At 56.0% G+C, this 24,174-nt stretch overlaps 1 protein-coding gene across 4 annotated transcripts in view; it reads right to left on the bottom strand.

Moving 5' to 3' along the window:
• The window catches only part of GSE1 (Gse1 coiled-coil protein), a 423,047-nt gene that overhangs the window by 259,302 nt on the left and 139,571 nt on the right, over positions 1-24,174 (bottom strand). For all 4 annotated transcript variants that reach the window (XR_005017356.1, XM_036832479.1, XM_036832480.1 and 1 more), the window contains exon 2: positions 4,769-4,949. Coding sequence is in view for 3 of the 4 variants with exons in the window: in XM_036832479.1 (XP_036688374.1) it covers positions 4,769-4,949 (181 nt within the window). In the remaining variant the exon portion in view is untranslated. The remainder of the gene's footprint in view (positions 1-4,768; positions 4,950-24,174) is intronic.

Raw genomic sequence — 24,174 nt, 5'->3', positions numbered from 1 at the left:
AGGATGTGTGAGAGAGTGATTTATAAGGCACAGCACCCAGGGAGCAGGGATGGGACAGGACAAGGAAGCAGAGGAAGCAAGCAAAGGCCATTCCAGGTAAAGCCCCAGCCTGGTCCAGGGGAGCCCTGGAGGGGAAGCTAGTCTTTTGCAGGGAGCCAAGGGGCCGGGCCTCACGTTCCCACACCTGCCAGGGGATGAGGACGCCCAACCCTTCCCCCAAAGCACACAGGGACCAGGGGAGGGTATCCAGGTGCAGCAGGGCAGACTCAGACCCACGTTCTTGGAGCTCATGGAGCCGTGGATGAACCGCCCAGGGGGATGGGCAGCTGGGGCAGAGATGACCAGCTGACTCTCCACCATGCCCGGGCCCTGCTGCAGTGGACAGCTGTCACTGCCCAGCTCCCTTCCATCTTCGGGGCCAATGGGAGGGCATGGGTCACCTCAAGGCCAAGGGTCAATGTCCAGTGGCTTTCTCGTGTTCTCTTCTCCGTGTCTGCTGCTGATGGAACCAGGAAACTCTGGAAGCCACGAGCTAAAGGGAACCTGGGACCCTGTGTCACCCACAATGGGCTCGGGGTTACCTGTACAACACCCGTCAATGGTTGCCCTGACTAATAAAATGATTTTATAAGGGACTTTAAAATGGTCAGCAGGATAGTGGCACTTAAAGACATCCACGTCCTAATCCCTGGAACCTGTGAGTACGCTCCCTCACACGGCAAAGGGGAAAGAAGTTTGCTAATCAGCTGACCTTGAGATGACAGGGTACCTTGGATTGTCCAGTGGGCCCCTGTAATCATAGGTCTTTATATGTGGAGGAAGGGGGCAGGACAGAGTCAGAGGAGCTGTGACCACAGAAGCAGGGCAGAGAGATGCAAGGTTCCTGGCTTTGAAGGTGGAGGAGGGAGCCACGAGCCAAGGAATATGGGCAGCGTCCAGAAGCTGGAAAACTTGATTCTGCCCAACAGTCTCCAGGGAGAACGCAGCCCTGCCCACATCTTGATTTTAGCCTAGTGAGACCCATATTGGACTTCTGGCCTCCAGAAGTGTAAGATACTAAATATGTATTGTTTTAAACCACCGACTTGGTGATGACCTGTTACAGCAGCAGCAGGAACTAACCCCGAACTCTTCCAAGGCAGCCACTGCCATGGTGGTGACAGGAGCAGGTGAAGGGAGGGATCTTCTGGGCCAGCCCAGAAGGCAGATAGAAGGTGCACGGTGTCTCCCATATTGGCTCCTACCCCCACCCGCTCCTCCTCTCCCCTCCTCGCTGGACCAGTGGTCCCCCAAAACCTGGAATAAGTACAAATGAGAATGGAGGCTTTCTGGGTGGGAGCAGGTCAGCGGCTATTAGGACAGAAGGAACCCACAGGCCACCCCCAACAGGGCTGGCCCGGCCCAGCACTCCAACATGGCAGCGGAGAAAGAGAGGCGCCCAGGAACACAGCCGTGATGGGAGTCAGTCTCTGCCTGGCTTTCTGTGACCCCATCCCAAAGCCATCAGTGGGGTCTGTGGCTCCCACTAGCTCTATATTATTTACCATTTCAGAACCTGTTGCACAGCTCAGAAAGGACACCCAGCGCCCGTGCGGCACAACCACAGGGCCACTGCTCAGCAGTGCAACACGGCAGCCCCGACGGCCAGGCGGGGAGCACGTGCACAGAGGCGACAAGAGGAATGGCGCCCCCTGGAATTGTGCAGTGTGCAGCCTGCACAGCCTTGCCCTGCAGCCCGGGTGCCCCCTTGGTGTTCCTCCCGTGTCACCCATACTATGCTACAAAGAAGATTTCATTGTTACAATTTCACGCCTACTCAGCAGCTGGAGCAGCTAAGCTTTCGGAAGATTCTGAACCTTGCAGAGGCTCCATGGCCGGGAAGTGGCAGCTCTGAGACTTGGAAACTTGGACTTGGGTCTAGGACACCAGCCACACCCTCACTTATCACCAGATGGTGCTGCTTCTCTCCCAAGGAGCCTGCGACGGCACAGAGATCATTGTTCAGGAACGCCTGTCCCCACCAGCTGGTGATGAATTACAAGTGTCCTCTCGCTGGATTTTATACCGCCTGCGAGTGGCACATGAGAAATAGACCTCCCTTTGACTAAAGGCTTAAGAATATTGGAAAGAGCTGGGCCTGGGGGCTTGCCGCCTACCAGGGAAGGCTGCCTCGTGGTGAGGTTTGGATGGTACCCTTCCCCCACCAGCTTGGTCAGTCCAAGGTCCGTGCCTGGCCCGCCAGAGGGATGCCAGCCGTGGGGGTCCCCGCTTCCCCTGAAGCCCTGGAGCCCTTCCCCCTGCAGCCAGCAAGTGACCACTCCCCAGGTGGGCCCTCCCAGTGCGGCGCCTGAGGACCACACAACCTCCTGCTCTGGGAGAAACCGAGGCGGATTGGCCGTGCATATCCCTGGGGGCACGTGGCCCAGCCCCCCAGCCCGGCACCAGGGCTGCCGGTGTGACAGCTTCCTTCCCCTGGAGAAGGCTGCTGTCCCCACCCCCGAGATGTCTGCAGGGAACTGGGGCTCAGAAACGGATGGCAATGGAAAGCTGTCCCCCCCCCCACAAGGCAACAGATGCAGCCCCCGACGTGCCCACGGCCACCCCGTCCTCTGGGAAAGGCAGCACTGGGGTGGATGCCACCATACAGGGAGCGGGAGAGACAGTGGGGAGACGGGGAGGGGCTCAGAGCTCTGGGGAGAGGGAGTGACAGGGCTGTGTGTGTGGGGGGACACGTGTGCATACGGATATGCGTTCCCAGGTGTGTGTCTGCGATGTGTCCTTATGTGCACATGTAAGAGCATCTAGTGCCTGTGTGTGTGTGTCTCTGTATGCGTCTCTGTGTCTCTGCACATGTACCCCCATGTCTGGTGCGTCTGCCAGGTGTGCGCTTGTCCCCGCGTGTCCCTGCGCCTGTGTGTCCACGTGTCTATAAGTGCTCGCCCCCTGCGCCCGCCCCGCCGTCCAGCTGGCAGTGCACAGCTGGACCCGGGGGCTGTGCGCGCCTGCCCGATGAGAGGTGGCAGGTGTGTAATAAACCATTAGTCACTGTCACGTTTCCAAGTAGCAGCAGCAGCGGCCTCCCCGGGAGGGGCTGACTATGGGATGGTGCTCCTGGCGGGTCTCCAGCTGTGAGCTGGGCCCCCCCATTCCCCCCCAGGCAGGGCCACAGCCTGACAGAGAGCAGCTGGCAGACGTGGGTCTTGTGCCCCTGCCCTGCCCCGGGCGGCCCCAGGGCAGGGGGCAGGGCCTCGTGCGTGCCAACCGGGGGAGGGGAGGGTCCCCGAGGGTCACGGTTTTGCAGGTTATTACCCAGAGCTGAGGCTCTCATGGGGGCGGGGGGCCAGGACCTGCACTGAGTGCGCTCCTGTCCTGGTTACTTTAATTCTCACACCTGCCCGCGAGCCAGGCACTCCCATTGGCCTTCCTTCCCATTCCTCAGATGAGGAAACTGAGGCACACTGCAAGAAGACACTTGTCCCAGACTCAGAGAATGCTGGGGGCCTCCCTGCCCACCACCTGCATGTCCCCTTTGCTGCCTGACACTCCGTCCCCATCAGCCAGGGTCTGGAAGCCCCTCAGAGGGCTTGGTGGCCCATCAGCCCCTGGTCAGCCAGCCCCTTGCCTCGCCGAGTCCACGTCGCAGAGAGGAAGGTGGGTACTGGGGTCGTCCTGGAGATGGATGCCCAGATGACCACGCGCCGGCTGCCCCGACCTGCCCGCTCCGGCTCTCTCACTAACAAGCAGTGTTTTCCGCCAGCTGCCCCCGCAGTGGCCCAGCAACAGGGAGGCCTGGGCCGGGGGGCGGTCTTGAGACTCAGTCCTCCTGGGGGCAGGACACACACAGGGACTCACTCTGAGGGGTCTTGGCCTAAGGGGCTGCTCCACGACCCTCCCTAGGTAAGAACGCAGGTGTCCACTCACTGTTCCCAGCCCAGGGCCCATGTGCCCCACGATAAACACCTCGGGACTCCACACTCAGGCCCAACAACCCACGAGGGAGCTGCCTCTCCGCCACTGGGGAAAGTGACGTGTCCGACGGGGCCGAGATGCGCGGACGGGGTCTCCAAGGCTGGAGGGGGTGGGAATGAACGCCCACGCAGGAGAAGGCCGGTCAGCACCTTCCCCGGCTGGACACCCTTGTTCCCTCTGGCCTAAATGAGGTGACGCCGAGAGCCACGTGCCGGAACACGTGTGGCGCATCCACAAGGCGGGAGGGAGCACGGGCACACGCACCGGGCGGGCACACCACCCCGTGGCACACGACGGTGAAACCAAGCACTGCGGCAGCTGTGACAACAGAAGGACCTTGCAGCGCTGAGCCGGGCCCAGGAGACAAAGCTCACACCCCCAGGACACCGGCGATTCAGGCAAACACAGGTGCGACGGAAAAAGCAAATGGGACCTGGCGGGTCCCTCTGGGGGGGCCGGGGCATCCAGCTAGACGGAGCGTCCTAGGGCTGGGTTGGGTGGTGGTTCATGGGGATCCATCACGTTATTTTTAAATGAACGAGTGAACACAATGGAATGTAGAGATAAAAAAAACAACAACCCAACAAAGGCCATTTGTGAATCAACCATGAGAGAGTGTTAAGAAGCAGGGGAAGAAAATCAAACTCAAGTCAGGGAAACCCAGCCTCCTGGCTTTCCCCTAGAATGTGGCGACCGCGGGGTGGGAGTCTGCGCCGGAACTTTCTTTGGGCGCTCCCTCGCCGCCGAGGGCAGCCTGATCCGCTCCAGTACTCAGAGACAGTAAAAAGCTGGCACCTACCTGTGCCCGTGAGGTCTGGTCCGGCCCCGTCCAGGCTGCTCTGCTGACACCGGGCTGGCCCCTGCTCCTGGGCGGTCCTGGGGCCCCTGGGCAGGCTCTCCGCTGGGGCGCCTGGCCGAGGCTCGGGCTCCCGGGAGGGAGGGTGGACGGCCGTCGATGCCTCAAGAGATGCAGAGGTGACCTGGAAGGACGGGGGAGGGGAGGACATGGTGAGTCTTGGTCACGCCTGCCAGGAGGTGCCCAAGGGGTGGGCCCCCTGGGCCGCTGGGTACCACCCCTCCCCCATGATGGCCTGGCTTTGTCATCAGGGACTCAGCGTGGCTGGCTCGGGGCAGCAGCAGAGCTGGTCCCCAGATTGCCAGTGTGAAGTCAGTACCAGTGACTTCCTCGCCCAGCAAACCTGCCCAGCAGCCTGGTGGGCACTGAGGATCCACTCCCAGGTCCCATCACTGCCCAAGCCCCTATTCTCGGCACAGAAGTTTGCAATAACTACCTACGAGTTAGTTGCAGCTATAATCATTAACCTAGTTAATCTTCAGTCCACCCCACAGGGCAGTCATCTCCCCCGCTTTTTCTGTATTCAAAAAAAATTGTACTAAAATATACATTACCATCTTGACCGTTTTTTAAGGGTACAACTCAGTGGCGTGAAGTCCAAACACAATGAGCAACCACCCCCTGGATCCATTTCCAGAACTTTCTCATCAACCCAAATGGAAATTCCATACCCATTAAACGCTAACGCTCCGTACTCCCTCCCCCAGCCCCTGGCACCCACGGCCCTACTTTCTGTCTCTATGAATGTGACTAACCCGGTCACCCCACCCCCTTTCCACAGTTGGGGAAACTGAGGCTCAGAGAGGGGTAGTGGGAGCCTGAGGTCACACAGCTGCCAAGGCAGGGTCAACCCAGCTGAGCATCCTGGGCTCCAGGTCGTGGGGAAGCCCCTGCCAGGGTTCCAGGGTCTGAACAGCAGCAGTTCCCTGGGGGCCGGTCCCGGGGACTGGCGACGCCCCACGCCCCGATTACGAGCTTCAGGGCCGCATGGTTGTCGACAAGCAACTTCACGTTGACCCTGTTTTTCCGGGGATTAGGGCTATAAAACCAAAGCACCGGAGAGAGACGGATGGCGCTCCATCCAGGCTCCAGCAGCTCCACATGCGAGAGACGGATAAATTTACCGTTTGTTTCCGGGAACGCTTTAATTTATGGGATCCATATGGTGACACTGCCCAGACTGCAGCCCCCGCAAATCCCACAGGGGTGCTGGCGGCTTAGGCTGGAGCCAGGAGAGGGCGGCGCCTGGGCCCAGCACACTTCAGTCACTCGCTGGCTCACTTAGGGCCGGGGGCCCCTCAGTATGGCGGGGAGCCTGGAGCCCCTCTACAGACCCCGCCCCGCAGGCTTTTAGCTGCTCTGGCAACCTTGCCAACATCACTTCGGGAAACTCTGCCAGATGTAGGGCTGCTGTGTCCCCCTGTTAGTCCAGCCAACCCCAGGGACTGTCTATGGGATGGCACCTCATCAAACCAGGCAGCATTCTTGCAACCCCCTGGCTGGCAGGGAGTGGAGGAGGGTGGCACTGTGCCCTGGCCTTGACCCTGCCCATGCGCTGGTGGAAAGCAGAGTGGGGTGAGGCCCACCTACTGCTTGTCCTCCTGGAGTTGGGGGACCAGGGTCCTGCTGGGGAAAGTGGCCGGGGGATGCCTCGTGGGGGTGGGGATGGCTCCCTGGATGGAGAGCTTGTGGGCATGAGGATGCCGTTTACTGAGCACCTACTATGTGCTACGGTTAATCCTCCCAACAGTCCTGTCTCGAAAAAAAACATGGAAACACGAAGAGACAAAGTGGCCTGAGTCCCCACAGTAAGTGGAGGTGTCGGGATGTGAACTCAAGCAGCTGGGAGAGGATTCTGCTGTTACAAAGCATCCAGGGAACATGGCTTTTAAGTAGAAAACAGCAGATGGCAAAAGAGAATACTACTGGGTGGGAGGGGGTGCAGATGACAAGGTCTATAGGAGTTTGATAATAGGAGAACTCCCCAAGGGCTGGAAAAATCCAGGCAGGCTTCCTGGAGCAGGTGGAATTTGAACTAGGCCTTCAAAGGGAGCAGGCTTTAAAAGGGAGGGGGTACAGGAAGGACAAGAGATTCAAACACACATCTCTGCGGGGAGCAGGGGGGTAAACCGGAAACAAGGTACTGGTAGGTGAGACTGTAGGGGGACAGCACCAGTCCCACCCAGCACCACTGGGGGCCACATGGAAGGAAGCCAGCCCCATCACGCCAGTTCTGATCTTTTAAGAGGAAGCTGGGAATTCATTTTTAAAAGCTGCACTCTCACAAAAAAAAAAAAAAAAAAAAAAAAAAGCTGCACTCTCATGATTATTAAGTGTTGAAACACGATGCAAACCCTCATACATTGCTGGTAGGACTGTAAACTGGTGCAGCTGCTTTGGAGACGGTCTGGCAGTTCGTCAAGGTCCAAACAGAGTCATCATAGGACCCAACAATTCCACTCCTAGGTAGATACCCCGGAGAACCGAAAACAGACGTCCACACAAAACCTTGCACCTAAATGTTCATAACAGCCCTGAGTTCACAGACAAATGAATTCTGCCAACAATGAACTTGCAGGTGGGTCCTTCCCCAGTCGATCTCCCAGGTGAGAGCAAAGCCCCACCGATGCCTTGACCTGCAGCAGGGGCCCCCGCTGAGCGTGTGGTGATAGGTGCCGTGCTGTGAGCTGCTTACGTGTAGTCCTTTGTTACACAGCAGTCGATAACTAATAAAACCCCAAAGCTCTAGAACAGGGCCTGGCCCAGAAACACATGTTCCCTGGCACCGTCGTGTGCCAGACACCCTCCCTCCTCTGGTCCAGCTGTTCCCACCATGTTGACTCTTGTTGGAAGTAAAAGGATTTTACCCCCTTCTCCGGCGTTTGTCGGCAGCTGCCAGTGGACTCCTGAGAGGGCTCAGTCACTGTTAATGGATGGGCGAGGCTGCCAGACACATGTGGGTGGGGAATATGCATTATCTCATGCTAGCATCATCGTAGGTGGAGGCAAAGGTTCTCAGCCAGACCATCACATGGAAGCAGAGAGCAGCCTTTCCTCACCCTTCAAGGACAAATTTACAACAATGCCTGACTAATAAAAAGCAGACCCTTGAACCAACATATTCCTTGTGCCTTCTCTCTACCAGAGCCAAGAGTTCCAAGCTCACGGCCTGTCTTAATTTAAAGTGCTATTAGGACCGGGTCTGGGACATACATTGTTCCCTGCCCCGGGGACCCTGGAAATTGACAGCATCCCAGAGAGCCCCTGGGGCCCCCGCAGAGCAAGCAGGATAAACTTTATTGTCCCCTTTATTTCCCTGGACCAGGGCCACTACGTTTAAAGTGTTAGTTAACAGAGAAAGGCAAAAAGGGGAGAAATTTCCAGGGTTCTTTACCATAAAAGGGATTTGCAGCCCACCCCTGAATATCCTAATAAGATCTCGCCTTGTTACACTTCCTCCCGGGAACTGAGCGATTTCTGGAGAACACTGACTCCAGGTAAATTCGCACGTAGGGATGGGGATGAGAGGGGCAGAGAGCAGATACAGCACCCCTGCTTCATAGGGGAAACCCATGCAGCACTGTTGCCAGTACCCAGTTTATTTTATGAATTGTATTAGTCCGTGAGCTCCCCAAGTTTGAGAACTCCTGCTTTATTGTTTTGTAGAATTGTTTTATTGAGATATAATTCATATACTATACAATTTACCCATTTAAAGTGTACGATTCAGTGGCTTAGAGAATAGTCATAGAGTTGTGTAACCATCACCAGAATCCGTCTAGAACATTCTCATTACCCGGTACCCATTAGCAGTCACTCCTCATCCTCCCCCGGCCCCTGGCAACCCCTCATCTCCCTTCTGTCTCGATGGATTTGTCTCTTCTGGACATTTCATATAGATGGACTCCTACACCAGGTAGCCCTCTGTGTCTGGCTTCTTTCACTCAGCATAATGTTTCCCAGGCTCACCCATGTGGTAGCCTATAAAGGACGTATTTTTTTTTTTTTTAATTTTTTTTTTTTAAGTACATATTTTTTTTTAATTAATTAATTAATTATTTTATTTTTGGCTGTGTTGGGTCTTCGCTTCTGTGCGAGGGCTTTCTCTAGTTGTGGCAAGTGGGGGCCACTCTTCATCGCGGTGCGCGGGCCTCTCACTATCGCGGCCTCTCTTGTTGCGGAGCACAGGCTCCAGATGCGCAGGCTCAGTAGTTGTGGCTCACGGGCCCAGTCACTCCGCGGCATGTGGGATCTTCCCAGACCAGGGCTCGAACCCGTGTCCCCTGCATTGGCAGGCGGATTCTCAACCACTGCGCCACCAGGGAAGCCCCTAAAGGACGTATTTTAAAAAACAAGGGAAGTTCCAGTTTGAGGGCACACAGCAGCCCAGAGGCCACTGCACGAGACACTAGGATTTCTCTCTCCAGCAGCCTCTCCAACAGGGAGTGGCTGGCTGGCTTTTTCCGGGCCTGCTTCCCTCTCCCTCCTGGGTACTCAGCCAGACTCCACCTCCCCGGCTCCCTGTAGTGGGACGGGGCCAGGCACTGGGTCCTGGCCACTCTCCCCAGCTGGGAGATCTTAGCAAAGTGACTTCACCTCTCTGGGCCTCAGTTTCCCCTTCTGCAAAATGGATTAATAACACAGCAAGTGTCTACCTCCAAGAGGGAGGGTGCAGGGGATTAGATGAGTTCTTTCTGCTAAAGCACTTGGTACATAGGAGGTGCTCAAGAAATGGCAGCTCATCTCATGACCTGACTGCATAAGCATCAGGAACAAGAGCCAAAGGGGTGCAGTGGCCAGGGGACCCCAAAGAGCCTAGAGGGGTGTGTGCTGGGGAAGGCTTCACGGCCTCGGCCTTCGCCCCTGGCCTCTGGGCAGTTTCGGCCCCAGCTGGCAGGGACACCTTCTAGGCCCCCTTGCCAGCTGTTGACGCAGAGCCAGAGGCAGTCCCGGAGCCCCTAAACTCATGGGGGCAGGATCTGGGGCATGGGCTCCCCCACTTTTCCTGATCACCCTGAATCGTCTCTTTCCTCCAAGTTGGCACAAGATATACTCCAGGAAGCTGGCCTTGCTGATCTTAAATAAAGCAGATGTGGGACTGAATCCTGAGTGCCACTTGCCTGTGGGCGTAACTAGGAGTTAACAGGCAAGTCACAACTGCTTGGACCTCAGTTTCTGCCTCTGGGAAATGGGCCCGTAATGCCTACCCTAGATTTACTGAGCACTTGCTATGTGCTAGGTATCCACCAAGCACCTGCTGTCTGTAGCCTGTTTCATCCTCCCAACAACCCTACCTTAACTCCCACGTTGGAGGAGGAAACTGAGGCACACAGAAGTCAAGTCAGCTGCCCAAGGACACCCAGCCGGTCACAGTCAGAGCCCCCACGGTGCCGGCACCCAGTAGGCGCTCCCTGCACACTAGCAGGACCTGATTCCTGTACTCGCTGCCTCGGCAGACACACAGCAACCGGGACTGTGGTTTCTGGCACACAGGTTTATACTGCGGCTGAGTGACGGTGGGTTTGTTGATGGTCTGCGGCTGATTTATGTCAAGACCAAGGCTGGGAGGATGAGACAAAACAGAGCTGCAGGAGGGGGGAGAGGAAACGCCAGCATCCCGATGGCGCAGAAGGACGTGGCATCATCACCTGCCCTTGGCCCCGAGGAAAAATCAGACACAGGCAGGAAGCCAAGTTTGGGAAGAAAAGCCACCTCCCTCCCAAACAGTGATGGCTGGGGGCCTGCCTTGGTTGGAGGCTGGGTGGGCACAGCCGGGTTGGTGGGAGACCTCTGCCACCTGCCGGCGACACATGGGTCACAGGCCCGGGGCCGTCTGTCCAGGAGCGACATAAGGGGGCACGGGCCAGCCCTACCACAGGGCCCCTCCTTCCCGTTTCCTGGTCCCCACGAGAGCCCACCCACAAAGATGCACTCGACCCTCTCTGGTGGGATTCCTTGCTCTGTGCTGCAAGCTGGTACCTCAGAGGCCGCAAAACAGTATTTTACGCCCCTTAATTCCCTGTAATAGCTCCATAATGGTGAGCAGAGAACTCCAAATACCGCAATAAAGGGAATGATAAGGCTCCGGGTCAGGGGGAGATGGAGCTGCAGAACGTAGAGTCCCCGATAAGCAGACAACTAACGGGTTATTAAATGTGCGGCGCAGACCGGGCGTAATTGGAAAGTTATTAGATATGGAATACACACAGCACCCAGTAAATGAGTAATCAGGGGCTAATTAAGCTCACGCGACCCAGCAGATCGCGAGGGAGAGGCTGGTGGTTGCTACATCTGTGACAGCAATTAGGGGCGCTCCGGCTGCCGCGCGCGCGGGAAGGAGGTCGCCGGCTCGGGCAGAGCAGCCACAGCCGGGGGTCTCGATCCGACTCTTTTCCCAGTCGAGTCCCGCCCCCCCTCCCCCCGGCTGCTCCCACCTCTCAGGGGCTGGAGGGAGGGGGCGGGGAGGCACCAGGTGCATCCAGCCTCAAAGACAAGAGAAGCCCAAGTGGACACAAGGTCCGGGACTCGGAAAAAGCAGAAAGAAGGTTTTATCCCTGGCTTCACATCCGACCAGGTGAGCACTCACTGCAGCCACCCGAGGGGACAGAAACAGTCATAACTCTCCCCCCAGATGATCTGCAAGGTGTGTGTGCCGGGTCACCTCCTGGAGCTTTGTGGTGGTTCTGCCAGGCGGGCTAGGCGGGGAGAGTGATCAGCCCATTTTATAGATGGGGAAACTGAGGCTAAGAGGACCGGAAGTGGACAGAGCTCACCCAGCCTGCTTCCCCTTCCAGCAGGCACAGGACACCCCCCCCCCACCCGCCCCGGGTGTCTCAAAAAGAGGAAGACACTGGTGTTTCTCAGGAGGACGGCAGCCAAGCTCAGTGGAGAAAAAGGGGCCAGAGGCAATTAGGTGGCCAATGGGAGTGACCGTATGGGCTCCAAGCTGGCGACCTTGGGCACGCTTTTAATGCCTCTGGGCCTCAGCTTCCTCGTCTGAAAAAGGGGGTGCTGACAGCCACACCCACGGCGCAGGGCAGTCATGGGGAGTTAGCATCCGTGCAGCCCAGCCCAGGCCTGACGCACAGGAAGCCCATGACCGCATTTGTTAAAGCAAGAAAGAGCAGCACGAAGAGGGGGAGCCCAGGCCCTCCTGCCATAAAGAGAACCAGAAAGCCCCTGCTTCAAGAGCCGGGGGCTGCTGGAGCCGAAAAATCTCTGGGTTCGGCTGAAACGAGGCGCTCTCTCCCAGCAGGAGCTACTGCCTGTCCCTGAAAGGCTGCAGCAGAAGGGTCATGGGCCATGACCCTAAAGCAGGAGGCTTGGGACAAAAATGCCTTTCATTGGTCACAGCTAAACATTGACAGCACCTACTGAGCAACAGGCCCCGTGCCAGCCTTTGCCGTGTCAGCCCATGAAGCCTTGGCCCTGGTGGGGAGGAACTCTTGGGCCCCATTACACAGATGGGGAAACTGAGACACAGAAAGGGTAACTCACTGCCATGTTTGGATGGGGCAGGTGGGGCGTGATGTCTCTGGGAGCTTATTAGAAAGCCGGAGTCTGCTGCTAACAGCACTCAGAGCCTTGGGAGACACACCTGGCGGGACAGGTGCAGCTGGGAAGGGTTGAGGCCACAGGGAGACTGGAGCTGGCCAGAGGCAGGCGTGCCCAACTTCTGCTGCTCTTGTGGCTGAAAGGAACATTCCAGAAGGCATGGGCCCGGACCTCTCCCTCAAGTGAGGCCTCTGAGCCAGCTGACCCCCTCATAAGTCCTGGGACAGAGCAGGGGCTGCATGGAGGAGTTCACAGTTTCCAGAGGCAAGCAGGCCTCCCCGTGACTGCCAGGCAACAGAGCACGTGGGTGATGCTGGCGGAATCCAGCTCAGGCCCAGGGTCAGGGGTGAGGGCCCTCAGGGATGCGGGGGCTCCTGGAGTCCTTGGCGTTAGTCCCGAATGCCAGTCCCTGGAGGCCGGCAGCGGGAGCTAGACTGATCTCAGACCAATGACGGCCTGACACCCCAGCTCTCCTGGGGTGGCCCCTCCTACTCTTGCTGTGCCCACTCACCTTCCCCTCCTCCCAGGGAGAGAGCCTCCTACTGGTTTCTGGGCACACAGTCCTACCCACTTCACCACCCCACCAACCATGCCTTGGCCTGAGCCAACTTTCCAAAACACTACACACATCCACCTGCATAAAATCCTTTACCAAAGGCTCCTCCATGCAGCATCTAAGAGCCATGTGATTTGGGCCAGCCCAGCTTTTCACAATCTGTCATGCCTCACATCCATCCACCTATCTACCCGACCGACCATGCATCCATCCACCCATCCAACCACCTGTCTATCTGGCCGTCCATCTATCCAATCATCTGTCTATTCACCCACCAACCTATTCATCTACCTGCCCATCCATCCATCCATCCATCCATCCATCCATCCATCCATCCATCCATCATCTGTCTATCCACCCACCTACCTATCCATCCACCTGTCTATCTGTCCAACTATCCATCCATCCATCCATCCATCCATCCATCCATCCATCCATCCATCCATCCATCCATCCATCCTATCATCTGTCTATTCACCCACCAACTTATTCATGTACCTGTTCATCCATCCATCCATCCATCCATCTATCTGGCCATTTGTCCATCAATCCTTTCATCCAGCTATCCGATCATCCAGTCAAACATCCATCCATCTAATAAACATTTATTAAGCACCCACTATTGCTAGGCACTGTGCCTGGGATACAGCAGCAAACAAAAAAGTTAAAAATGTCTGCCGTTAAGGAGGTGACATTCGGGTCAGGGGGAGACAGACAATCAGTAAATACATATTTACATGACAGTTGGTAGGAGATGCCAGAAAGACAAACAGGAGAAGGGGACAGGGAGAAGGGGAGATGGGCACAGTTAGAATTTTCCATAGGCTGGCCCCATTGAGAAGGGGACATTTGTGCAAAGACTTGAAGGAAACACGAGAGTTAGCCATGGAGATAGATATCTGCGGGAAGAGTGTTCCAGGAAGAGGGAACAGCAAACACAATGGCCCTGAGGCAGGGAGCATGTTTGGAAACCTTTTCTGAAAAGGTCAGATCAGATTTTCGGCTTTTGGGCTGTATGTTCTCTGTTGTAACTATGCAACTTCGGCCTTGTAGCACTAAAGCACACTTAAACAACATGAACAGGAACACTGTGTGCTGTTCCAATAAACCTTTACTTACAGACACTGAAATTTGAATCTCATATAATTTTCACGTCACGAAACATTATTCTCCCTTTGATTTTTTTTTTTTTTTTTTTTAGGCAATCATTTAAAAATGTAAAATCCATTTTTAGTCCATGGGCTGTATGGAAACTGGCTGTGGGCGGGACGTGGCCCGCGGGCCAAGTTCGCTGATCCCTGTTCTACAAGCAGCAGGGTCCGTGTGGCTGGAGGGGTGGCGGTCGGGGTGGAGGTGGGGCACCATTTGCTGCGACTCCTAAACACACCTGGGGGAGAGGGGTCTGCGGGAGGAGGGCAGCCGAGCCTCGACTCAGAGCAGAGGTGAGGCTGGGAGACACGGGAGATGGTGGGGCCGCTGCAGAGGCTCCCTCTGGTTTCCTAGGTCCACCCGATGCAGGAGGGGCTGCGGAAGGACACGTGTGCACCTGTACCGCTGGGCTCATTACCTTCTGGTCTCCCCTGTAGGTGTCCTGTAAGGGGCTGAGGGCAGATGCAGAAACCATCTTGCCTGGTTCAAATCCCAGCTCTGCCACCTACGAGCTGTGTGCCTTCAGGCAAGTGACTCTACCTCTCTGGGCCTTGGCTTCCCTATCCGGAAAATGGTGAGGATGCCCCAGGTTCAGGGTTCGGGGTGGAAGCAACATAGGGGTCTGCTCACGAGCCACTGTCATGCCCATGAGTCCCCCTTCACCCCGAAATGCCCTCTGCCCCTCCCCAATTCCCTGCCTCCTTTTCAGCCAAGAGTCTGCCCCCCCCCACCCCAGACTCTCTCCCCAGCTCCCCTTCCCAGGCAGAGCTAGACCCTCCCTTGGACCACCTCCATTAGTGCCCTCATCTGAGTACCACTGATTCAGCTGTTACACTTCTGCCCCCACCAAGACTGTCACTCCCCTGAACAGCACCTGGTGACTCCAGGTGCTGGCATGGTGTCCCCAACACAGCACAGAGAGGAGACATGTAAGTTATAGAAGGAGCCATGTGGAAGCCTAGGGAACAGTGTTTTAGGCATGGAGAACAGCCCATGCAAAGGCCCTGAGGCAGGAGAGTGCCTGGTGTGTCTGAGGAACAGCAATGGGGCCCACATGGCTGAAGAGTGGGGGAAACAATGGAGTCATGTTTTGGAGGGCCTTGTGAGCCCCTAAAGGACTCTGGCTCTCATTCAGAGTAAGATGGGAGCCGGGGCTTGGGGGGGGGGTGGTAATTTCTGAACCAAGGAGAGATGTGATCTGATTTTTGTTTTAATTTTAACTTTTTACAATGAGATGCTTCTAGATTCACATGCAGTCTTAAGAAATGATACAGGGAGATCCTGAGTACCCTTTGCTCAGTTTCCCCAATGGTAACATCTTACAAAACTATAGTACAAGGTCACAGAAGGAAATTAACAGGACAACTTGCCTATCTTATGCAGACTTCCCCAGTTTGACCTGAACTTGCACGCGCGTGTATTTTGTTCTCTGCAGTGTTATCACCAGCACAGGCTCCTGTAACCACCTCCACAGCTGAGATACAGAAAAGTCCCATCCTAAGCGTCCCCTGTGACACCCCTTGATAAACACACCCAGCTCCCTCCTGCCCCAGACGACAAGCCCTGGCAACCACTGATCTGTTCCCCACTTCTATATTTCGCCGTTTCAAGCTTGTTATGTAAATCAATCACAGTGTGTAACCCTTTGGGACTGGCTGTTTCCACTCAGCACGATTCCCTGAAGATTCACCAGGTTGTTGGGCATTTCGGTGGTTTGTTCCTTTTTCTTTTTTTATAAATTTCTTTTTTTATTTTTGGCTGCATTGGGTCTTCGTTGCTGTGTGCGGGCTTTCTCTAGTTGCGGTGAGCGGGGGCTAATCTTCGTTGCGGTGCGCGGGCTTCTCACTGCGGTGGCTTCTCTTGTTGTGGAGCACGGGCTCTAGGCACGCGGGCTCAGTAGTTGTGGTGCATGGGCTTAGTTGCTCCGCGGCATGTGGGATCTTCCCGGACCAGGGCTCGAACCCGTGTCCCCTGCATTGGCAGGGGGATTCTTAACCACTGCGCCACCAGGGAAGCCCCAGTTTGTTCCTTTTTATTACGGAGTTGTCATCCACGGCATGGCCGTGCCAAAGCTTGGTAGCCCGTTGCCTAATTTTGGTGGAGGGAAGCCAGTTCCCTGCAGGTTGAGCTGCTTCCTCTGCCCCCACCCCGGGCTCACATCCCACTGCGACCCTGTCCTTCCTCCTGTCTTCAGAGTCTGTGCCTGGCTTTACCTGCCAGCTCCCCATTAAGGGCCTGCCCCTTCCCCCGCTTTGGGAATTGACACCCTGTTTACCAGGCATGATGCTCTCCCACCTCTGCCCACAGCCTCCTTCGATGCCTCCGAACTGGGGAGGTCAGTCAACAGTAAGCCTTCTGGAGTGCTCCCTGTTCAAATGGGGATCAGAGATGTTTAGCAACCTGCCAAATGCCCCACAGCGGGAAGATGGGCAGAGGCCCACCCTACTGGGCTTCAATTACATCAAAGACAGATTCTGTGGACAGGGGGATGGGGGGCCTGCCCTGGGCTCTGTGGGGGACTCAGCTCGACCCTGCGCCTCCACCAAGGGGGTCTCACCAGCTTCAGGTAAACATGACATAATTACTGTGGAGAGAACTGTGCTGTCTCACCCAAGCAGTCAGTTTATCAAGCGCTGACAATGCATTAGCTAAGTGATCACTAGACTATTAATTTTTTTTCCCCAGCCCTTGCCAGGGGCATTACAGTGAAAAATGGCAGCTTAACCGCAGGGAAATTCTTCAGGGTGACAAAAATAAAAATAGCTCTAATTGAAGTTGATAAAGATTATACCCTTTAAAAACACACGTCGGGGTGCACTGGCTATAATGTAAATTAATGCCAGGGCAGGATTTCTGTCACAAGATCGTGGAAACACAGTGACAGCCACGGCAAACAGCCTCCCAGGGCGTCACATCTGCTGGGTCACGGCTCAGCAGCCTTGGGAGACAGCAGGCTGGGCTGGAGGCTGGCGCCCAGGGGCCTGCAGATGTGGCCTCACCCACCATCCAGCCCCTGCAGAGGGACAGCGGTCAGGACATGGCCAGGGCCCTTGTCAACGCCACTGCCAAGGGTGCTGGCGTGTCCTGGCGGGCGTCCTGCGGGCCTGGGGGCAGAGGTGGCCGGGCCCTGCTCGCTCAGCCAAGCCGGTGCTCCAACACCACTGCCATCATGGGGCCCTGCTCGCTCAGCTGGATATTGACTTGAAACTCCCCCATTAAAACGTGTTAATAACAGAGGCCCCAGACAATCCGACAGAATCTGCGTGTTCTGGTCACAGCAGTGAAGTGTCTCCCGGCAGCCAAAAGGTTTCAATTCGGCGCAGGAAAGAATGATAAATATAATGGCGATAAAATACTAATAATCACAGACGTAGCATCCGCTCTGCGCACCACGCTGTTTCAAGTACTTTCCACATGTTTTAATTCACTTAATCCTCGATACAACCGGTGAGGCAAACACTGTCATTATCATGGTGTTCCAGACAAGGAAGCGCATCTGGAGGCCCAGAGAGATCGTGTAACCTGCCTGCAGGGACAAGCGGGGCAGAGCAGAGGTTGAGCCCACTCAGCCCCCTCTAGAGCTGCCCTCTGAACCCCCCTGCCAGCTGCCTCTAAGCCCAGCAGGGGACGGGCCCCTCGACCCACGGGCGCTTGGCAAGCATCTCTGCTGGCCACCGAATCTGAACTCAGCATACAGCACGTGCAGCTGTGCTGGGGGCTGGTCCTGCACACCCTTGTAACAGGAACAACAAACCTGACTCCATGTTAGATCTGTTTCCTTTACTTTCACCTTTGTATTCTATTGCTTTTGCTTCCAGTTGCGAATGTTGCCGGTAGCCTGAAATAGACAGGATATAGCCCACTCTCAAGGCTCTGACCTTTAAGGGTATAACACTTTTCCATTCACGTAGAGATGAAAAGTTGCAGAACAGAGAGTAACATTTGTCTTGATGGAGGTTTACAGGAACATCATATCCTGACCCACGCGGACAGCTGCAAGGACAAAGGATTCCGACACCAAGAAGTTTGCAACAACTAACCACGCCCCTCCCTCACCTTGACTTTATTTGCTTGTTTGTTTTTTTGGCTGCACCGTGGGGCTTGCGGGATCTTAGTTCCCAGGCCAGGGATCAAACCCGTGCCCCCTGCAGTGGAAATGCAGAGTCTTAACCGCTGGACCGCCAGGGAAGTCCCCACCTTGACTTTGTTTTTTTTTCAATACATTCTTAATGCTTTGTTCCCTCAACATTTAAAAAATATTTATGTATGTATGCATGCATGTGGCTGCATTGGGTCTTCGTTGTGCAACACGGGATCTTCGTTGTGGCCTGTGGGGTCTTTCGTTGCGGCGTGCGGACTCTTCATTGAGGCACGCTGGCTTCTCTCTAGTTGTGGCACGCGAGCTCCAGAGTGCACGGGCTCAGCAGTTGCGGTGCACGGGCTTAGCTGCCCTGTGGCATATGGGATCTTAGTTCCCTGACCAGGGATCGAACCTGCATCCTCTGCATTGGAAGGCGGATTCTTAACCACTGCGCCACCAAGGAAGTCCCCCCACCTTGACTTTAAAAGGGCTTTACTGAAACCCGTCGGAGAGCTCGGGGTTTTTGGGGCATGAGCCACCTGTGTCCTTGCCTGGCCCTGCAATAAACCCTTCTCTGCTCCAAACTCCCTCACTGTGCGTCGGGCACACAAACCTGCGTTCGGTAGCGCTCACACTTATTTTGACATGGCTTGTGCAATTCTATTTTGACTACACCTTCACCTACTGGGGTTGAGAATTCACCTAAATTTCCTACAGCTCCCTCTGACTCAAAGCTGGGCTGGGTATGCATGGGTGGGGGGCTTTGAAGAAAAAACAGAACTAGGAATTAATTTTGGAATATTAATTGGGCCCCTGCCCTGTGCCAGGCACTGTTCCAGGCACTGGAGATTCAGAGCAAAGACAGGGAAAGTTCCAGGCCTCTTGCTGCTGACGTTTCAGGTTGGAAGAAGACAGATAATAGCACAGCCGCTCATTCTGGGTCCACAGGCAAAGAGGAAAGTCATCAAAAATGAAAATCCAAGCACGGTCTTATGATGTAAAGACACAAGTCAAAAATCTAAGAATCTGACCAGCAAAGGATTTTAAGCTTACTCTTTTAAAAAGAAGAATAAAGGGAAAGATTAGAAAGAATCTCTCATTTTCTCTCTCTTTCCCTGAGCATGAGCATGTACACACACACACACACACACACACACACCCACACACACACACCATTTCCAGGGAAAGAAATCTAATAATGGGAGAAACATTGAGAAGAGCGACTTCCGTGGCTTTGCACTGCTGTCTTCCCTGAAAAGATCTGAAGGGAATAATTGACTGGAGTGAGTCCTGATTGAGGTGGAAAGGGGAAAAGTAAAAGTGGGAAATGAAGATAGGAACTTCTACAAAGGGCACAGCATGTGGGCAAGTCACACCAGGGCTGGGTCAGCCCTGCCGGCTGTTTGTTCAGAGAAATCACGGGAGACACGAAAGCAGACCCCGGGGCTGACACAGATGCACGTACCCCTTTCCCAGGAGGGAAGAGATGCCCCACGATGGAAATGACAGGCCAGCTAGCTTGGCATGAATACCCAGGCAGACTCCAGAACAAATCACTGGGCGGGGTATGTGATCCCACACAGCATTGACTTGGGCCACGGCAGCCACCTGGGTCAGACCCAGGCCACCTTGGGGCACAGATGCCCCGCTTTGACCTCACGCAATCACCTGCCTGAATGCTAGAATCGGTGATGCCAATGAGAAGAGCTGTGACTTGGCCCATCACGTGCCCGGCCGCGCTCTGCACACGTCACCTTATTTTCATCTTTAAGCAACAGTATCGGTAATAATCAGGAGGTTGACAGCAGACTCCATCTACTAAAGCTTTCCTGGACTCAGGCAGCGACTCCTTCCCTGTGGGCTGTGTGGCCCCAGGGAAGTTACTAAACGTCTCTGGGCCCCAGTCTCCTCACCTGTAAAATGGTCATAATGACAGTATCCACTTCACAGAAAGAAAAGAAAACAAAAAAGACTCAAGACACACGCGCTTAGAACACCACCTGGCCCTCAGGAGCTGCTCAAGAAAGCCCACGTGGTGCTTCCCTGATGGCGCAGTGGTTAAGAATCTACCTGCCAATGCAGGGGACACGGGTTCGAGCCCTGGTCCGGAAAGATACCACATGCCATGTAGTAACTAAGCCCGTGCGCCACAACTACTGAGTCTGCACTCTAGAGCCCGCGAGCCACAGCTACTGAAGCCCGCATGCCTAGAGCCTGTGTTCCACAGCAAGAGAAGACACCGCAATGAGAAGCCCGCGCACCGCAACGAAGAGTAGCCCCCGCTCGCTGCAACTAGAGAAAGCCCGCACACAGCAACGAAGACCCAACGCAGCCAAACATAAAAAAATAAAATAAATAAATTTATATATATATATATAAAAGAAAGCCCAGATGATTTTATTTTTCCTTATGGCGACTCCTTGAGATAATTACTTAATGTCATTTGATTTATGTGCCGAGCACTGTTCAAACACTTTGCACCTCTTAACTGGCTTGATCCTCCTAACACGCCTAAGAAGTAGGTTCTACTGTATTACACACCCACTTTATGGATAAGGAGACCAAGGCACAGAAGGGATAAGTCAGCTGCCCCAGGTCACCCGGCACCCGCTCTGCACCCAGATGCCGTCACGCTGTTGTCCTCGGTCTGTACTGTCAACCTCCATGCAAAACCGTCCCCGAGAACAGCCGGAAAGTTCAGAGGGCACTCAGGGTCCCCCCACCTTACAAAGGCAACTTCATACAAACAGCTGGCCAGAGGTGAAGCAAGACACAGATGAAGGTGAGTCTGGAGACGCAGAGGGATAGAGATCTAATACTACGAAGATCAGAAAGGAGAATAAAGTGGGCATAAAATGGGGAGGGAGGGATGCGGGTGAGTCAGCCCTTCTGTGGGAGGCAGAGGGCCCTGACTCCAGCGGAAGAGCAGAGGGGAGAGGGAAGGAGAGGGAAAGGGGGCCTGGGAGCAGGAGGGCCAGGAACAGGAAGGGGCCCTCCCTCTGTCCCGCATCCATTCTCCAGATCTTTATTCTGAGGCTGCGTTTCTTCTGATCATGATGAAAAAGGAAAACCACCACTGGCACCTTGCGAGCAGAGGGGCCGGCGTGAAGGGGAGCAGCTCGAGCGGGGCTGGGAAGGCACAGAGGAGCCGGCTTCGTTTGTGTAATCTCTGTCTCGTTGCAGAGATGAATGGGAGCTCAGGGAGGTTTCCAGCATCCCCAAATCTCAGAGGTGGGAGGAACCTGAAATGCTGTCTGCCTCATGCTTCTCCAACTCTGGGATGTGTCCCACATGGGAGCAATTTTTTTTTAAAGAGAATGGAATAGAATCAAAAAAAAAAACTGTAATGCACCGCATGTAGTAAAAATATTTTGTGAAACTTACGTTTCAGGTACTGATGTATGTCAGCGTCGCCTCTGACCCGGGCACCCAGGACCCCTGCCCGGGGCCCTGTATTTAAAGCCCACCTCTTTTCTGGCCTCCCCCCAGGTACCCCCAAGGGCGAGGAGTCTATGGGGCCAAGGGGCCACACCCCACTGCCGTTCTGCTCTCAGACCCTGCCCCCAGTTCCAGGACCCAGGGCCTCTGCTTGCACGCCCAAGTCCACGTCCAGAGCCGTGCAAGCCTCTCTCCAGTGTGTCCCGCTGAGAGGAGGACCCCTGCCCTGCCGGACAGCCCATCCTGAAGGGTGGCCAAAGGGCAGCGTGGCTGGAACTTGGACAAGCAGGCTGGGCGTCCAAGTGTGGGAGCCCTGTGTGATACGGGACGCAAGGCCAGGCAAGAAGACAGGGGTGGGCACAGGTCTCTGTTTGTCCACTGTCCCCAACCCCGCAGACGCTGGGGCAGACCTGGGGGGTGTGTGTGTGTGCGAGCATGTGTGTGCACGTGTGAATGTGCACGTGGATGCATGCATCTGTGTGTTCGTGTAGGCACATGTGTCTGTGTGTATGTGAGCACGTACGTGTGCACACAGGTACACACATGCGCCGCTAAACAAACAGGTATGTGTGCACACATGAATCGCATTGTGTAAGCAGGCATGTGCGCACGCATGCACGTGTATGTGTGCACATGTGAACCACATGTATGGCTTTGGCACGGGGTTGTATGCACCAGTGTGCCTTGTATGTGAGCATGTGGTGCGCCCGTGTGAATGCGTGTGAGCGTGTGTGTGCGTGCACGCATGACGCACTGCCCGTGTTCAGTAGCGCACAGTCTAGCAGTTGGAGGGGGCTGCCCCATCCATCCCCCTTCACCAAGCGGGTGGGCGCTCTGATTCCGCACCACACCTCTGCCCTCCCCTGTGGGGCTCCCTTACCGCCAGCACCTTGGATGTTCTGTCTTCTAAGGCTGATGTTCAGACTGGGAGCTCCCTGAGCAAACCCTTGCCAACCTCCTGGCCCAGAGCCTGGCTTCATAAAAGTTTGTTGAATGAATAAGTGAACGAACACAAAATCCAGCAGCCAAGCCCCAAACATCACGGAGTCCCACACAGCAGGAGAAGGGTTAATGGAGGCTCCCAAATGACCCCGCTGATCACCAAGGCCCGAGGCACAGCCCAGAGACTTCTAGAAGGACGCCAGCCCACACCTGAGTCAGAAGCAGCCCCCATGCCCCATTCTGTCACAGCCCCGAGACGCTGGGGTCCCAGGGAGGCCTGGGTCCTGCCTCGTCCAGGACCGTGTGCCCTGCCCTGGCTGTCCTCCAAGTGCAGCCCAGGGCGGGGGGGCAAGGCAGCCCCAGAATCCACCCCTGGCCAGCCAGCAAGCAGGCTGGGGGCTCTTTATGGGAAGCCTAAGGTGAGCAGGAAAACTCCACGCAAGTATTTATTGGGCGTGAAGGGTAGGAAGTCCCCACCTGTGCCCAGCGTGGCAGCAGCTTCTTCGGAGGCCTCCCACCAGGCGTCTGCTTTCCGTGGCCTCGGGGTTCCCGACTCTGAAATGGGGGTGGTCCTCTCTCCCCCTCCCTCCCTCCCTCCCTCGCAGAAGTTGTCATTACCGTTGCCGTTGCTGGTACAGGACCGCCACCGGGCAGCGGAGGGGGCTCCACGCGCCCAGGACGGGGGAGCCTGTCCGAAGGAGAGGGTGCTGCCTGGAAGTCGGGTTGGCCCAACAGACACCCATTTTATGTTATTTATTGATTTAGGCCGCGCCGGGTCTTAGTTGCGGCACGCGGGGGTCTTCGCTGCCGCGTGTGGGATCTTCGTTGCGGCACGCAGACTCTAGTTCCCCGACCAGGGATCGATCCCGAGCCCCCTGCTTTGGGAGCGTGGAGTCTTAACCGCTGGACCACCAGGGAAGTCCCCCAACACCCGTTTTAAGCTTCACACTCAGGTTATTTAGGACACCTGGTGGGGGCTGGTCGAGATGAAGGGGGACTAAAGCCCCCAAAGCCTTCCCTTGGCTCCGCAGCCCACTAAGGGAGTGTGGCCTGAGGATGGGTGCGCTGCTCACAGAAGTCAGGCTGGGCCGGCAGAGGGAGGCCCCGGGTGCCCTGCACGGGGGAGGGGGGGCAGCTCTGGAGGGGGATGGAGCAGAGGATGGGCATGCCCAGAGCGCTGCCTTCTCCTGCGGCCACAGAGCCGCCCCACGGACGAGCGGGGCCCTGGGTGAGCGTGCTGGGCCAGTGAGGGGACCGGGGGGCTGGGCGTCCTTTCTGCGCTGTTCACCTCGTGGGCAGCATCTCACACCGGCCTCCTGAGTGAAGGGCGAACAGCCCCATTTCACAGATGGGGAAGTTGAGGCTCGAGAGGAAGGTGGTCCGCCGAGGTCCCCGGGCTCCCGGTGGGGGCAGAGGAGCCAGGCACCCCCCCCGGGGCTTGTGGCTCCCTGTCCCTGGCGATGCCCCCCACGCCCAGAAACCGGCGCCCCAGCATCTAGAGGAGCCTGATCTGCACAGCGGCCTCCGCCTCCTGCAGCTCCAGAGGCCCTGCCTTGTGTGCTCAGCCAGCCGGAGGCTGCCACGGTGCCAACTCACTGGCTCCTTGCTAATTACTCATTTTTGCAGATC

Source organism: Balaenoptera musculus, chromosome 19 (genome assembly GCF_009873245.2).
Source record: "Balaenoptera musculus isolate JJ_BM4_2016_0621 chromosome 19, mBalMus1.pri.v3, whole genome shotgun sequence".
Taxonomy (NCBI): domain Eukaryota; kingdom Metazoa; phylum Chordata; class Mammalia; order Artiodactyla; family Balaenopteridae; genus Balaenoptera; species Balaenoptera musculus.
This window is presented reverse-complemented; position numbering and strand designations above follow the sequence as displayed.